General features: G+C 39.6%; 1 protein-coding gene across 2 annotated transcripts in view; it reads right to left on the bottom strand.

The window, feature by feature from the left end:
• Positions 1-3,201: 3,201 nt before the first annotated feature.
• Positions 3,202-17,759, bottom strand: part of CNTNAP5 (contactin associated protein family member 5) — an 809,041-nt gene continuing 794,483 nt past the window's right edge. The window contains exons 22-25 of one of the 2 annotated variants that reach the window (XM_019749552.3): positions 15,441-15,659; positions 13,450-13,521; positions 10,681-10,844; positions 3,202-10,502 (exon numbers count right to left, since the gene is read on the bottom strand). In XM_019749552.3, coding sequence (XP_019605111.3) covers positions 10,488-10,502; positions 10,681-10,844; positions 13,450-13,521; positions 15,441-15,659 — 470 coding nt within the window. In that variant the 3' untranslated portion in view covers positions 3,202-10,487. Of the gene's footprint in view, positions 10,845-13,449; positions 13,522-15,440; positions 15,660-17,759 lie in introns of both variants that reach the window. The other variant, XM_019749551.3, reaches the window with a different exon arrangement.

Genomic DNA, 17,759 nt, shown 5'->3' with positions numbered 1-17,759 from the left:
GAGGATGCAGCTGTACTGGATTTGCCTTTCCGACGAGTCAGCGCTGTCATTAGCGCTCATGTTTCTTCCCCAAGGATGGATTTCACATTCCAGACTCGGCTTTCAGCCATCCAGGTGTATTGGTGTCAGGACCGTGTTCAGCCCCAGCTCGTGTGCATTCAAAGTGCTTTTCAGACTAATTTAGGTGTGCAGACGCTGTGAGGTCATTTGCCTGATCAATTTAGGCCCTTAGAAAGTTGTTCTTTTTGAACCACTATTAAACATAACATCAATTCAAATACAATTTTAAAATTATACTGTTAAAAATACCATGATTTCCTCCAGATTTTCTTTGTCTTTTTGGACTAAGAACTATCATTTTCTCCTCTTTTATTTCATAGGCTTAAACCAAATACAGATATGAAATGGCAGATAAAGTTAACATAGTCCTTCACTAACTTCTGGTTTTATTTTCTGATTATATTTGTTACTGGAACGTAGCTCATGAAAACAAGGGTAGAAAAACTAATATCCGTTTAGTACATGAGTATTTTTTTTTAATTAGTTTATTGGGGTAACAATTGTTAGTAAAATTACACAGGTTTCAGGTGTACAATTCTGTAATACATCCTCTATATATCACATTGTGTGTTCACCACCCAGAGTCAGTTCTCCTTCCATCACCATATATTTGATCCCCTTTACCCTCATCTACCGCCCCCTCCCCCCTTACCCTCTGGTAACCACTAAACTCTTGTCTGTGTCTAAGTTTTTGTTTCTCTATTTGTTTGTCTTGTTTCTTTGTTGCTTTCAGTTTTATATGCCAAATATCAGTGAAATCATATGGTTCTGGATTTTTTCTGTCCGACTTGTTTCGCTTAGCATAATAATCTCAAGATCTATCCATGTTGTCGCAAATGGCATCATTTCATCTTTTCTTATTGCAAAATAGTATTGCATTGTGTATATATACCACATCTTCTGTACTTAATCCAACACTTTGGTTGTTTCCATGTCTTGGGCTCCGATGTTCATTTCCGCTTTATTTACATGAGCATTTGTTTTCAATTGAATGAGGGAAAAGGCACTGAAACTGAGAGGAGAAAGGACTTACTTATTTACTGTCCCTCAGCTACTAATTAGAAGAGTTGGACTTTGAAGATTTGACTGTCTGTTCAAAAGCCTATGAGGTCAGTTTCTCTGATATCCCAAATTATTGCAAAAGTTTCCTTCAAGGTAATTGATTTGTTTCATTATTTAGAATCATGCACTTTTTTGTGCGGTGGGGGGTGGGCTGGGGAAAGAATCTCAAAAGCTCATTTACGACAGAGCCAGAACTGGAACTCAAGACCTCTTCCTAGCAATCCACTTACAGACAACTAGTGAGCCACTCTGCCAAACACAGTATGCCTGCCTTCTCTATGCCTCACTTTGTTCATTGTGTGATATGTGTCATTGACTTTCTGTACATTAGTAAACGGTAAGGAAACACGACAGACAGCATTTATGGAGAGCTCCACCGTCCACGTAGCCCACTGAGTGTTTTGCACGTATTATTCCACTTAGTATTCTGGATCTCTGAAGCTTTTTACTGTTGTTTTTATTTTCCAATTTGCATTTGCAAAAACTAAGAATGAAGGTGATTAATTTCAAGTCACAAAACTGGCGAATGAGATTTTATGGGATTTGGACCCTGCTTTGCCTGGTTCCAATGCCCATGTGTCTCCACCATATATTACTGCTTTGAGCCTTACTCCATGCTGTCCAAAAGCTTCTCCCTCCTTTCAGTTGACTACAAATGATATTTCCGCTTCACTACTTCATTGAGTAGCTCTAAAAAGCGTCATTCGTGCCTGAATCTTGCTAAAGCCAATGACGTTTATCTCTTCTCAATTGACTTAGTTTCTCAGTAGCATTTAAGGACTGCCCACTTCCTCCTAATCAAGTATTTTATTTCCTGGCATCCAACTTACCCAGTTCTCCTCCTTCTTTGATGTCTGGCTCCTCTCCTTTAACAGACCACTATTCTAGGCTCTACTTTCTAGTTACAGTCACACTCTTAGATGATTGCAACCAGTCTCTCTCTCTCTCTCTCTCTCTCTCTCACACACACACACACACACACACACACACATACACGTGTTTACCCATGTAGACATGTACATATACATGTACATACTCGTATATATGTCCGTCTATCTCCCAATTGTTGCTCCAGAACTGATCGTGCCCCTGAACTACAGGCATACATCCAAACACCTGCATCACATCTATACTTGCTGCCTAGTTGGAATCTCAAACTTAACAAAATCCTATATTGAATTCATTATCCATCCTTCACATTTCAGAGCCACCATTCCTCAAAACAAAACTCTTTGCTCCTGTTCATTCATTTGCTTAAGCCAACAAATTATAATCTGTCTTGATCCTTTTCTACCATTCACACTTTCCTTCCCATCCATCAGCAAGCCCTCTTGGTTCAGTTTGGACCCAGCTGCTGTTACAATTTCTGCTACAGCAGCCCTCATCACCTCCCCCAGGCTTCTGAAATGGGTCCTAATTATTCTCTCCTCTTTCCCTCTTGTTATTCTATGGTCCATTTTCCGTTCAGCACTTAGATGATTTTTAAAAGGTAAAACCAATAATGTCACTTTTCTGTTTAAAACCTGTGTCAGTTTTTAATTTCTGTAATCTGACCCCATACTTAGAAGTCTTAATCACACCATAACAAGTGAGTTCTGTTTCATGACAATGCATGTTTAGTATCTCAAACACATAGAGTCCAGTTGGGGTGAGTCTCCAGACCCTCTGTGAGAAGAAGGGGAAGGTAAGGTGAGATAAGATTTGTGGTTGCTGTGAGTGGGCATGGATGGAATTTAGAAGAGGTTCTGCATTACGTGTGGGCAGCTGAAACTGGATGGCTCCAGAGCCCTGAATATAAAACTTTTGATCAAGTCAATGAGTTGTTCTTTTCCACATTTGAGCCAGGTATGCAGGCTAGTGTAATTTGGCTGAGCAATGAGAGAGCTCGTGACAGCACTTATAGGCCTGCTGAAATCAATAAACACAGAGTGGAGTTCCATGTCTCCCCAGCAACCCCACAGGCCATATTGTCTGGGATTGAATGGTCTAAGGAAGAAGAATGGGAACTCAGGGAGTAATTGTTTGACTCTTCATTAACCCAAAAAGACACAGCAAGACACATTTTTCTTCCACACAAAATCATACAAAATTTTCTCTTTATTAAATATACATTATTTACAGTTTAAATCTTTCTTCTGTACAACAGTAACCATAGAAAACAAAGAAATCTAAGGCTAACTTTTATTTTTCCCCATACGTGTATTAAGACATGTTACATGGACTACAAAACTGACGGAACGAGGCAACATCACTTGGGATTCTGTTTTGGGAACAAAAAATAAGAAGGTCAAAAGGAAAAGCTAGACTCTAGCAGATCTACAAAGAGAGGTGACCTGATTTGTGCTTTTGCCATAGTAAAGTGTTTGACATATATATATATTTGGGGGAAAGGTTATTTTGCATTGTTAACATCTATTGTTTAATTGTTAAAAATAATCTCCCTATTCTTTCTCATTCCTCAAAAAGAACAATCACTGGGCGCCAGAGTGAAACAGATTTACCATCTGAAATGGACACTGAAATGCTCTACCATAGGGATCAGCCAACCGTAGCCTATGGAGCAAATCTGACTTGTTGCCTGTTTTTTTAAACAAATAAAACTTTATTGAAACACAGCCGTGCTTATTTGTCTACAGATAGCCTCCCTGCTACAACAGCAAAGGTGAGTAGTTGCGACAGAAACTGTCTATTCCACAAAGCCTAAAATATTGCCTTTCTGGCCTTCTACAGAAAAAAAAAATAAAAAAAAAAAAAAAATTGCTGACTCCTTGCTTATCATATCATGGAGGCAGAATGTTGGTTCCCCTTCAGCCCGCACTCCTATTCCCAATGACAACTGTGCAACTTTTGCCTCTTCTAGCTGACTGAGGGAAAGGACAGCCTAAGACACCACAGGATATCTGGAGGCTGTTCACCTACCAGATTCAGAAGGAGAAAGTTATTGGTGTTGGACCTCACTAAATACAAATTCCTCCTTACAATATATCTACGCTGTTTGAAACAAGGTTTACTTTGTGTGTGTGAGTATTTAAGGCAGGATAACATTCCACAGCTTGATATTGCCAGTCAAAAAGAAGAGAACATCTTAAGATTTCATGTAAAACCTTTGGGATGGGATTTACCATAATGGAAACGTATGACTAGGCAGATACCCATTAATATTATCCCTTAAAGTTTCACTGAAACTTTCTACTTATGGGCCTTCCAAAGAGTCTACAGGGTGATACAATGCTCCAGTTGCATACATAGTACATTTTACATGTCCTCTGAGGCTACTTTGGCATCCGAGGCATGGAGGAACATGATGCTAGCAATAAAAAAAGAGGACCAGATTTAATCACTAAAGCAATTAGCTTCACCTTTGGTCATGGCCTAGGACTACTCTCCTAATTTTCTCCTACTATTTTGCAAGAGTTTCCCTGCATTACCAGAGACGACTGAGGAAAACAGCATTCCCATATAGTGTTAGTCAGTGAATCCCTGGAAGTAGTCACTTTCAGGGATGGAGAGTATCAGACCTTTTTTTGCCATTATAACATGCCTATGAATGGCAGGACCAATGAAGGGAAAGGCAGACCACTAGACTGACTCAGGATCTCAGGGCTTCCACCCATGGAGTTTCCAGTTCAGGATAGTGGACATAGGGAGATTTCTGACCATTTCTTTTCCTTAAAGTTGCAACTGGGTGCTCAAACTGGGCAGGCTAGGTCATTGTGGTAATAGTTCTAAAGCATCCTGGGGAAATCCCAATGAAATAAAAATCTTGGAAATAAAAAAGATGTGATTGGAGTAGGGCTGGGAAAGGTCAAGAATATCATGCAAAGGGAAGTAAAGGATTCTTCATGCAAAACCCATGATGTTGCCTCTTTCCTTAATGTTTGAGATGATGATCCAAACACAGTAAAGAGACTCCTGAGTTAGGAGCCAGGACAGTGAAAGAGCTTCTGCCACTGATCTGTGATGGAATCAGTGACACTGCTCACCTACGACAGCTACCAAATTTTGTCACGCGTTCCCTCTTCCTCCTCAATATGTTCCCCGCAGGTGTGGTTGAAACCAAAAACAACTTTTGCCTTAATCCTTGTTCATGTCTGCTCAGCCACTTTGTGGACTATAAACACTATAAAAGACAAAAACTAGCTTACAAAGTACAATATTTCACTAAAAAAATGTGCTTTTCTGTTCTTTCTCAGAGTACCTTAGTGCAAAATAAGAGAAAAATCACTTAACGATAGCAAAAGAGTTAAATATTAAAACCTTATATGAAGGTTTCAAATAACTGTCAACTCAAAAGGAAATGTGTCTCTCCCTACCAAGCAGATATGTATGTAGAATGTCCTGAAAAAAGCTTAAATAATAGCTCTATCTTTACAAAGCATTTTTACATGTGTGCATTTGCGCTCTTTTTCCTTTTAGGAGGTTCAACTACTTGGGATTTGTGAAAGCAGTGATGAAAAATAGAGACAAACTCTGCAAACTATATGGCTTAATAAGTGCATGGGTGAGGGATGGGAAGAGAGCTTAAGAAAGACCCAAGAACAGTGTATGGAGGTAATTCAATTACACTTTGTGTCTTTTTGCAAAAACCTTTCCAAACTGCATGAGAGACATGAAATAGTAATCAGTTATCCTCAAAATATTCTGAAAGTTTTGAGTTTTCCTGCACCGTCTTCCACTAACAACTTTTGCATCTGTAGGACTAAGGAAACTCTTTATTTATTTGGTCTACTTGTGACCTGTAGGACAAATGAAGACTAAGTGTGTCCAAGCCTGCAGGTTAAGGGGAAATGAGTAGCAAAGATATATGCTGTCTCAGATTCCCCTTTACGGGCTGGTGTTGCAAGGTGGGTTTGTTGTATTGCAGCTGTGGGTGAATTCAAAGGAAGCCAGGGCATTGGTGGATAAGTGTCAAGGCTTTTTATAAGAAACAATTCAATGGCCTGATTCCTATCTCCATGAACATCTTGGAGAAGACTGTACTTGTAGCCTTGCATTCTAACTGAATGAGCTTTCTGCAGAGAAGAGACATGTGTGACCCTCAGGATCGATGAAAATCACCTAGGTCCAGAGGTGAGAACCTGCTTAGATGTACAACAACGTTTAGTCAGTTATTTACTCAAAGCTATGCTTCATGTAGTTCTCAGAGATTTTCCTACATAGAGTGAAGTGGCGCATCAACAGGAGGGCTTTAGGAGGAGCTGGAGTACGACAAAGAGCCCCTAAGAACAGCTGGACGAGCAGTGGCAGGTAATAGGTCAAACTACATGTCAGAAAAGAAATGGGGAAAGAGGCAGAGGGAAGCAGAAGTGGAGACTGTGTTTCCTACAGCAAAGGGGATCCCTACGTTTTCACTAAGGGCTGACTGACGGAAGGGAGAGCTTTCAGAACCCCCAACCAGAAGTGAAACAAGAATAGTGAGAATTGAGCCTCGCAAATGAACTTTAGACATGGGGACATTTATTTTTGCTGTCACTAAAGATTCAATCCATCTCCCACTGCAGGAAACATATCTGTATCAATACATATTTGCTTTGAGCAGGAGAAAAAAGCAGTTTTCTGAAGGTGAAAATAATAAACAAGAAAAAATTATAAATATTTTCCAGCAATGTATCTTTCTTGAAGTCTCTCGCAAGGACTTTACAAAAGTAATTGTGCAGGACCTTTGCTTTTCATTCTATAGCACTATATGCATACTCCTATTACACCAGTATATGCCTACTACAATCAAACATGCTAGACTTGGAGCTCCCCAAGGGCAAGAACAAAGTGTAATTTATATCTGTACACCCAATGTCTAGCACAGCCCCTTGGGGTACTGGGCATCCATAAATACTTCACGAGTGAATAAAGAAAAAAGAGAACAATCTATTTCTCCTGTTCTGGTCCTGCCCCTATTACCTTGGAGTGGGCATGAGTGTGAAAAAAAGTGGAAGTCAGGTTAATACCATCTATATTATTACGAAAGAGAATAAAACCTGCTTTAAAAAGTCAGCCCCAGGATCCTTAAGATAAATCTCATATGCAGTAGAGAGTGAATAGAAGAGGCTAAGCTATTCATAAAAATATATCTAGAGAAGTGACAAATCTCTAATTCTCCCGATGGAATCTCATAGAAACCCAGGCAATCTAACCCATCCACACGATGAATGATGCAGTGGCTGTTAAATATATCTTAGAGTAAGCAGATGTACTATTGCTTGCACAAATAGATTTATTTTGGTGGAAGGATATCAATGAAACAGCCCCTTTAGGATGTGAAACTGCACAGATATTTTTGGTTTTACTGTAAAGTGACCACATTCCATTAAATCTTTGTATAAATTGTAGTTACCAAAGGCTGAGGGTTAAAGTGGGGGGTTATGGTAGTCTAGTTGGCCAGCACATGCGTTCAGAAAACCTGATACCTGAAGCAGGAAAAGGTGGTTAAGGAGGGATTGGAAGGTTTTCAAAGACTGTTTGTTTTAAATTATAATTATTCAAGGATTGAAACACTCATGCAATTAAAAAACTGCACAAAAATACATGGATGATGGTATCACTCAGGAAAAGACAGGCAGAGCTAGCACTTATTCCTAAGCGAATATTGTGTTTTCTTTGGAGGGAGCAGCTCACTTGCTTTCATATACCTCTAGTGAAAGTTAGAGTGGTTGGTGAGTTTATGAAATAATCCAATGCTGTAAAAAACAATTCTGATGCAGCCCTGAGACGCTCTCGTAAGAGTGACACGCAGATTGCACTGCACTGGCATCCGTGTGTACGTCTATGATACGTACTGTGTCTGTGTACATAGTCTATATATGCAGGGAGGTGTGCTGGCAGGTTCTCTAGTAAAGATGTGGTGGGGATAGAGCTTCACAAATTTTTCTCCCTACAGAACTACCTGTGAGCATATGTAAGTAGATAAAAAAAAGCAAATACTCTAAGTTGGCCTTTCTAGTCCTCCATTTCTTTTATCAACACTACATCAGCATCCTTGCCTTCCAGACACTTGAATAATGAGAAGTTCCATCTTTATTACTCACAACTTCCCTTTCCTTTCCATTTCATTATTGGAGATGCTTCAAGTTAAACCCACTACACTTCATGGGGATGTTATCTCAGGGGACAAAGGACAATGTAGCCAAGCAAATGGCTGATTTATATAGTTTTTTTTTATAAATAAAAATTGAAAATTCGAAAGTGATAACTGGACATAGGGGAGGGCATGGCTGGAAAACCAGTATTTAAAGATCTTTCCTCCTCTTACTAGACCATCCAGCTTATTAAAGCTGGAAGAAAAAAAAAATTGCCTTTGTCAGAATCATTTTAAAACAAATTTACTAGCAAAATGGAAATGATGGAATGATTATGTAAGCATTCAGAGAAAATTTTAAGGAGCAGATGTGTAATTAGAACAACATCTTAAAGTTGAGAAATATGATAACCGATTAAATCCTTACACCACGTGCTCTGAAAGAAGAGTCTGAAATGGACCTGAAATGGGTGAAGCTAATGAATTCCTTAGTGTGATCCTCCACACGCAGGACTGTGTCAAATCCTCAGAGGCAGCAGACACACTAACAACAGGATAGAATGCTAACTGTGGAGGCTGGCCAACAGCAATGGGGTAACTGTTTTCCAAATCAAGTATGTCTTGTAAAAAAAGATTGACAAGTACTTTCCACATCTGTGGATCATTATGTTGGCATTCCCAGTATCCTGGACTGCTTAAATTATTCCCCCCTTATATTTTTCTCCAAGACGGTCCAGAGGCAAAGAGTGAGGCATATTGCCTTAGCAAAATCATCAGGATTCTTACCACCACCTTGTGGATGAGCTCAAGATGCCTTTTCGAAGGAGTGATTGTGTTTCTTCGATACTTTGTTATCAAAATGGGCCAAGACCAGGAAATTCATCACCACCTTGTAGGGCAGTTTATACCTCTAATGTGTGTGTGTGTGTGTGTGTGTGTGTGTGTGTGTGTGTGTGTGTGTTTATATACATAGGATGTAGCAGATTTGAAAATGCGATGTGCTATAGAACCTAGGGGCTCCTATGAAGTTGAGCAGGGAAGGTTCCCTGGAGCTAACCATAATGCCTCATATGTCAGTGCATCCTGAACCTCTTAGAAAACAGCTTAACGGACAGAGGTGGATCGTTATGTTTGTTCTAAAATGTAAAACCTGCATTCGTTTTCATCACCAGATCTTTAGCGAGTGCATGGAAGAGAAAAATTCTGTGTGGTATTTCTCTTCTTTCATGCAGATTCTTTCTTCCTTCCTTCCTTCCTTCCTTCCTTCCTTCCTTCCTTCCTTCCTTCCTCTCTCTCTCTCTCTCTCTCTCTCTCTCTCTCTCTCTCTCTCTCTCTCTTTCTTCCTTTCTTCTGAGTTAAGATGCCTTAAACTCTTTCAAGGAACCAGGTACTATTTTAGACTTTTATTTGCGATATATATATATATATATATATATATATATATATGCCTCAGTGTAACAATCCCAGGAATAAGCTAGTTAATATTTCTTACAAAATTGGAAGAGGGATTTTTGAAGTTATAGAATATCTACTTCCTAGCAGCACTCTTTTTACCCCCTAGTTTTAAGCTACTATTTTCCATGCTTGCCGTAGGTTTATGCTAGACTCAGCAGGGGTGTCCAAACTACGGCCCGCGGGCCAACTGCGGCCCATGATCCATTGTTAATTGGCCCTCAGCAAATTCCAAAAATATATTTAGTTTACTTAAATAAACCAGGTGAGGCAATACGTACTTCACCTCGAGTGAGTGGCCCGGCTGTTTGTGTATTTTACCGCATTTGGCCCTTGGTGAAAAACGTTGAAAAAAGTTTGAACACCCCTGTGCTAGAGTGTGCTGTTCTAAAGTGTAAGACCCAGGAGAGAGTGGTAAGAAAGGAGCAAAGTAATAGCTCACTACTATCAGGAATCTTATACTGGAAAATACTCAGGGGATGACTCAGAGTGAAAAAGGGTTATGAGTTAGAGCAATGGGCTTCCTATGGTAAGGAAAATAAACACCAAACAAACCTTTTTTGTTCCTTTTAAAATGCCACTGAAGGAAACCAGGCCTCTAGTATCTTCTTTCTCTACCCTGAGTGCCCTGGTAGGAATGGACTTGAGATGGGGGAGGATGTCGAAGACGGCTGTTCTGTGCTTGAGTCACAGAGCTCAGGTTCAAAGTAAGCCTGCTGGACCGAATGACTGCAGAACTGAGAAGTGCATCTTAGAAGCCAGAAATGCAGAGCTGAATGTGCACACGTGTCTCTTCCTTGTCTGGATTAGTCACGTCAGTCTACTGAGTGATCACTGTCACCACGATAGGTTTGTCAAAGATGAAGACAGTGGTCATAGCTGTCTGGTCTTCGGGGCTGGGTCAAGGGGATACACGCTGTGGCAGAGGCAGGTATGTTCCAAAAATAAATGGCAAACCAATAAGAGAAAGAGAATGACCAGAATTAAGAGATAGGAGAAAGAGGAGAAGGAGAAAAATTTTAACAGCACAACAAAAGAATATTAGGTGACCCTGCAGTTTTTCAGATGAAATATTCCCGTTTACACTCGCTTACTGTGTTTTGCAAGTCAATGTCATTTCTAAAGGAACTGTCCAAGTTTTCTGGGTATTCTTTCTCCTTTATCTGGTTAGCGCGATGTGACTGCTTATGCTGGTAAAGGAACCGGGTCATGATGCCGATGATGGAGAAGATGATGAATATCACAACTGCGATTACTCCTGTTGAGAAAGGGGCAAATGAGAGAAAGACATTACTGCCGATCGTCCACTCCAGGGGGATGAGTCTGTCTAGACAAGGCAGCCACTTGGGAGAAAAAACAAAACAGAACAGAACAAAACAAGCAACGCACTCTGCCACGTTTCCCAGAAATAAAGACCAGCTTAAATGCCTTCTATCTTCAATTACGAAAAACCTTTTCCAGACTAGCTAGGGAGAGAGCCAGTTTAAACCAGAGGTTTCATTTAATAGACTAAGAATGCCATCAAATAAATATCGAATCAGACTAGCAAAGTATTTTCTTATTAAACTTCTTCAATACCTGTTTTAAAGAATGTGTCAGAATCATTTGTAATCAGCACACTTCTTTGTCACCTTGCAAATAAGTATTTTAGAGCTACTTTACCAGCCTAGAGAACAATATTTAAATATTTCACACCCCAATAATGCTCTTTTGATGTAGATGTGTTTATGGTATCCGTTTGTTTGCTAAAATGTTTTATCGATAATGGAATGCTTACCAAACCTTTAGGGCATCCCCACACAGCTCTGCACTCTGCTCGACACAGGCTGCCTCAGAGATGATGTGTCTCTGACCTCTGGAAATTCAAAGCCAACTGAAATGTAAGCTTCTGCCAATAGTGTCAGACTCCCCCATTGGATTGTGTGTGATTTTACTGGACCTGCTTGGCAAGCTGCCCTTGCTGACCTGAAGGTCTTGTCCCTAACTTTGCCAGGAAGACTCTTGGGATGTGTAGAGCAAAGTCAGCAGAGGGATGTTGAAAGTGTGGATACTGCCAGTTTTTAAAAGGGAGGATGCATGAATGTAGGTTTCTCAACATTCAAATATTTGAAAAGTATTTATGATAGTCAAAGATAAATTTATTCTTAATAAAGTTTACATTCTGCTGATTTTTAAAAATCTAAGTAGAATGTAAATATTGTTTTTTGCAATACCCAAAGTTAATTTTGAATGCCCTGCATTACATGAACACTAGAAAGTTAAATATAGTGAATGAATATCTTAAACCAATTTGTGCTAGAGCTGAGGCCATGATTAAGAAAGATTGCTTATCTTTAAAAAATAGTCCTAAAGTATTATGTGGTCTTTCCCCAAATATTTTAGAACAACACAGAATAAAAACACCTAAGTTAACAAATCTATGACTAAAATGGGTGGTGGTGAGTGACTGCCAGGAATGGGCTGTAGCTTTAAGAGATGAAATACAAAACTGTTTCTATTCCTTCAGTACACGGAGTATTCAGTTGGAGGCTGTCATTTCTAAATGCTGCAAACTTACAATAAATTTTCCCCTGGGTTTAGGATGATTTTCCTGCTCTAAAAGATACTCACAGACACATGTACACAGGTGGTAAAAAGTCAGCAGTCATAAGTCTTTTCTCCACTTGTCAAATGAGAAATTAATTATAGGAACAGAAAATGGCACCAAATCCTTTCCTATATTTCTTGATACCAAACAAAAATCAAGTCAGACTCTTTTCCCTGAAGCAGAAATTCAGGTCACCATTTTAAGAACTACCTTAAGAAAAGGTCGGATTTTCTTTCTTTACAATCTCATTGTGACAGAGCACGTCTGTACTCCACAACCGTTTGTATTTCACCCCTCAAAACACCACTCACTGGTTCTATCGTCTATTTACCTGGCCTGCCTCCCACCAGGTCATGAGTTCTTTGAGACCAGTGCCCACGTCTTTCATCCTCAGTATATTTCTATACTGAGCACAGGCCCTGACCCAAACCTGGGGAATCACTAAATAGAAGTTAAGTGAATGGATACTGCTGACTTTTAAAAGGAGCACTCCATCTGGTGTGGATCAATTCATCTAACTGCCAGAGGGCAGGGATAGGGGCATCTACCAGGACCGTGGTTCTCAGATGGAAATGGATTTAGTCTCTCATAGGCATCTGACACAAAACAAGGTTTGGGAGGCATTCTGTGTTGCAAGGACCAGATGGAAAAACCAAGGCTACTGGAGGCTGCAGCCAAGCTGATGCAGAATCAAAAGGGGTGAGGCCGATGGGTAGTTAGGAAATGGAAAAACAAGGGAGGCAGGAGGGAGAGCTGAGCTCACAGCAGAGTGGATGAGATCTGCATCTGTAACCATATGTGCTGTTGGATTTGAAAGCATAGTCTGTGGGCTTCCCCTGCTCATTAGATCCAACCCAAATCACTCAGTGGAGAAAACCCGAAAGGACTGCACCCTCACCCATCTGTCTGCCCCAGTGTGGCTCCTTCCCCATATGTAGTTTTATTGGCTTGCTTTGCTTGTGTTGTAGGAAAACTGACAACTGGATGAAATGAGCATGGTGCACCCTGCCTGTCTCTAAGTAAATTATCCAGCTGTTGATTCGGGATTCAGCTGCCTGATGGCTCAGGGCGGGATGTGTCCATGGAGCTGCTGGTGCTGGAGGAAAGGGTGCTTCAGATCACGTAGCACACGTAACTATTCATGACAAGGCTCACAGTCTTGTAGATGAGTAGGGCCTGGGTGCTGGATGGCCATAATTAACGGAATATTCAGATAAATTTTTCCAAAGTACAGAACGTATATGTTTTCTGCTTTCATCGACAAAAAATGATTTACCTCCAATGATGGCTGAGTCACTTCGAACGGCATTGGTGAGTGGCTCCCGTTCATCTCTCTTCCCAAAGGGATCTGAAAGGGGTTAAAGGCATGAGACTATCTCTTCCCTCAAATTCCTGGAAGGAAGTCTACAGTATGGAGTTGAGATGACACATGAAGATTAGACCAGGTGCTCTCAGATGGTTATGCGCTGGGACTTGGGAAGGAACCCAAAGAAACGTACATAAAAAAGCATTTGAAGTACACTACTTGTACCCCACAATTCCACGACCTGATAGCTTCTATGTAAGTTGTGAGGTAAGGGGTTGAAACAGATGGTGGTGGTACCCTGGCATGTCTGCTTTGGCCTACAGCCTACCTTTCAGTCTCCCCTAAAGTCCCTCTCTGCTTTCCTAGACAGACCCTATGCAGCAGTGCTTTCTTACCTCAAGCACACATACCCCTCTGCTTCTGCTGCAAGAGGATTCAAGTCCATTAACGAAGAAGGACAAAAGTGCTGGAAAATTAACACCCCCAAGAAGCCCTCACTAAGGAGAGAAAGCTTTTACTATATGTACATTATCATACGTGGTGTGAGGAAAAGAACATCAAGCTTAAAGACACATAGATATGGGTTTGAGTCATTCCTCTGCCACTTGGTCTAGTGACAGTGAGCTAGATATACTTTTAAATCATCTGCTAATATATTAATAGGTGGTAACGACACCTTTACATATTCATGTAGTGCACATAAATTTTCCAGGACCTGTAGCACTTATCATTTCTGTTGTATAATTTAATCCTCAGGAAATGACTACAACATATTATTTTTCCTATTTCACAGATAAGGACATTAGATTGAAGCCATTAAATAACTTGTTCAAAGTTCCACAGTTCATTCACGACAAATTCAGAGTTCAAATCAAGGCTAGCCCACTGTCACGTTGAGGTTCTTTGTGTTATACCTCATTGCTACAGGAAAACACCAAGGTCTGAGATGAGCAGGCAGCAGCAAAAACCAATCCCCTTTCTTTGCTCAGAATTAATAACTTATTTGGCAATTGATTACCACAGTTATTTAAAACAAATCCCAGGAACACTTTAAGACACAGAATGATGGTGACTAAGAAAATATAAAAAAGACATTTTAGGGAGTGCTACAGCAGAAGAGATATGGATGATAGTGCTGTGAGACTTTCCTACTATTAAGAAAGGTGGGTTTTATTTTATTTTATTATTTTAAAAATATTATTACATTTATTGGGGTGACATTGATTCATAAAAGTATATCAGCTGGATTTTAATCATATGACTTATAGTAGGTGAACAACCAGCCTGCCTCTCTGAGACCTGAACTCTTCCATCCTCAGAGAACTGGTCACTTAAACAGTAGTGACATAAATATCTATATAGTAATATATGCAAATATGCATTTAGTTCTAACTGTTCATCATATTAAAAGTAGGATTATATGCTAAGCGAAATAAGTCAGACAGAAAAAGCAGAGAAACATGTGATTTCACTGATATGTGGTATATAAACCAAAAACAACAAAAGAATAAGACAAACAAATGAGAAACAGAAACTCATAGACACAGACAATAGTTTACTGGTTACCAGAGGGTAAGGGGGGAGGGGTGTGGGAGATGAGGGTAAAGGGGGATCAAATACATGGTGATGGAAGGGGAACTGACCCTGGGTGGTGAACACACAATGGGATTTATAGATGATGTAATACAGAATTGTACACCTGAAATCTATGTAATTTTATTAACAATTGTCACCCCAATAAATAAATAAATAAATAAACAAATAAATAAAATAAAGGAGAAAAAGTAGGATTATAGTAAATACATATGAAAATCACCCATGAGAAGCCAGTCATACTTCTTAACCACCTGTATTCATACAAGGTAAGGAACTGAATCATATTAGCCTTTAACCCGGAAGCTTGTTGAAGACACCAAAAGTAGCACTACTGAGGCACGTTCCATTGGGTGTTCTCTGGGTACCTGATGAAGAATGCACCGTAGTCACTGCATTCATGTCTGAATCCGTCAGAGAGCCGCAGCTGGATTCTGTCAAGGTCCCGCGGACGGTCACAGGTGCGACGGTGACATGGCGCAGAGCTGCCTTCAGGGGCGCGATGTGGTTGTACTGGACTGAAGACAGGCAACCGACAAAACCCAGGGTGTTCGCTTTAGCAACTTCAGAGTCCAATCCAAGATTCTCTGCAACATGAAAGGCAGTGTTTTTTTTCAAGCTATGCTCCATATCCTCTTTAAATAACGTCTACAATTACAGAAATTACCTTATCCTTTGAATAAGGGAAATCATCCCAATCATTCTTCATCTCCTCTTTCCACACTCTCCCCCAATTGCAAGTATGAGCATACCAACTACATATCATAAAAACTGTTAGGGCCATCTCTGCTTTCAGATAATGTTTCAAACTTCTAAATTTTCATTCATGTATTTTATGAACTGTAACAAAGACTTAATAAATCTATTCTACACTCTAGATGTTTTATAGAATTTATATCATTATTTCCATCACCATTTATCAATGAATGCTGGTGATTAGTTCAAACATATTACAATACTCATTACAACATTTAATTCAAAAATATAGAGGGAAAAAATGAAAAGAGGCAGACAGAAATTAGAAGTCAAAGTGGTCCTCCCAGAAGTTTATATCATGTTCGGTATATTAAACTGAACGGTCTATATAGATTGACTATCTAGTCAAGATTTTCACCTATTTTTTTCTGCCCATAGTATTCACTGGTGAACACAGATTTTCTATGACAGCATTCAACCCCCAAAGTGTCTTTGAGCCTTTGTGAAAAAAAAGGCAATCATTTATGAGTCAAAGCAAGACCAAATGTTTCATTTTCTTCAAGATTTGAAGTAAGATTACTCAGTAGCCCATTTCTTTCTTTTAAAAAGGATCATTTGAACAAATTGCTATGATGCAGTTACATAAACTGTAATACAGAATGAGCCTTTTTTTTCTTAAGGTATAATAGTTTCAACATAGCTAAATCGTTCAAATAATTGTTTTATTATGACAATCTGTTTATTTTTTGGAAGAGGGCAGGGACTTTCCTCTCTACCAGTGTAGGTTATAATTCATATTAATTCATAAATGAACATAAATTAAGAGTGCCTCCATGGATCTCCAAGCAAGGATTTTTGTTGACAGTATTTTGAAGAGAAGCAATAAGAATATGGAAGAAAATGAAAAATTAACATCCCTGAACAATGCCTTTTGTAGTTTTGCCTTCATTATAGTCTCCCCTTTCAACAGCCATGCAAACCTCACTAATATGTCATTCCTCTCTTCTTACAGGAAAAGGGAAAAAACCACATGCACTAATTTTACCTAGCCATTGTAACAAATTACCAGAAACAAACAACAGAAATTTATAGTCTTACAGTTATGTAGAAGCCTTGACACGGGTCTCACTGGACTAAAATCATGGTGCTAGCAAGACTGTATTTCTTCTAGAGGTTCTAGGGCAGAATCCATTTCTTTGTCTTTTCTAGCTCCTAAAAGCCATTCATGTTCTTTGACTTACAGTTACCTTCCTCTGTCTCCAGAATCAGCAATATTGCATTTTTTGTGCCTTTTCCCCATAGTCACATCTTCTTCAAATGCAAAAGAACACTGGGGTAGGGGAGGAAACTGCTGTCTTCCACATATCCCCATGGATATCCTACAGTGGTGGTGCATAGTTGCTACTTACTCATGGAAGAATCACATATGTTTATTTCTTATTATGAGCTTTAAAAGACTTCATCTTTTAAGAGACTTCTCGAACAGTGTTATGCAAGCCTTCCAGAACAAAAAGCTTTAAGACTGGGTGCTATTTGCCAAGTGGCACCAGAAATCTATGTAACCAGCTGTAATTGAGAAAGCACATTAGCTACTAATTGAGACTTATCAACAGGTAGAGTTACAGATCAGAAATATTTAGAGGAAAAGGCAGAAGAGAAGGGAAGTATAAACCAGCATGACATTTTTGAATTGTAGGATTTTGAAGCACTGGAAAGTGACATGACATTGTAGCTATGCCTTTAGGGTCTGAGTCAAAAGGCCAGACCTCATTCCTACAACTCAGTGAGAAAGAAGCCCATAGGGTTGCCAAGGTCTTTGGAAGTCATGACTATAGTGACTGCCACAAATACATGCTTGAGTACAAGAATAGGCACATGGATAAATGGGGGAGGGGGTGCCAGAAGTTGACATTCTCTCCTTAAAGAAAGAAAGTGTTTTGAATAAAGTCTTATCTCTAAGAAAATGTATTTCTTCTAGGTGTATAATAAGG

Source organism: Rhinolophus sinicus, chromosome 17 (assembly GCF_057876585.1).
Source record: "Rhinolophus sinicus isolate RSI-liver-muscle chromosome 17, RSI-T2T, whole genome shotgun sequence".
NCBI lineage: Eukaryota > Metazoa > Chordata > Mammalia > Chiroptera > Rhinolophidae > Rhinolophus > Rhinolophus sinicus.
The sequence above is the reverse complement of the archived record's forward strand: the minus strand, read 5'-3'. Positions and strand labels throughout refer to the sequence as shown.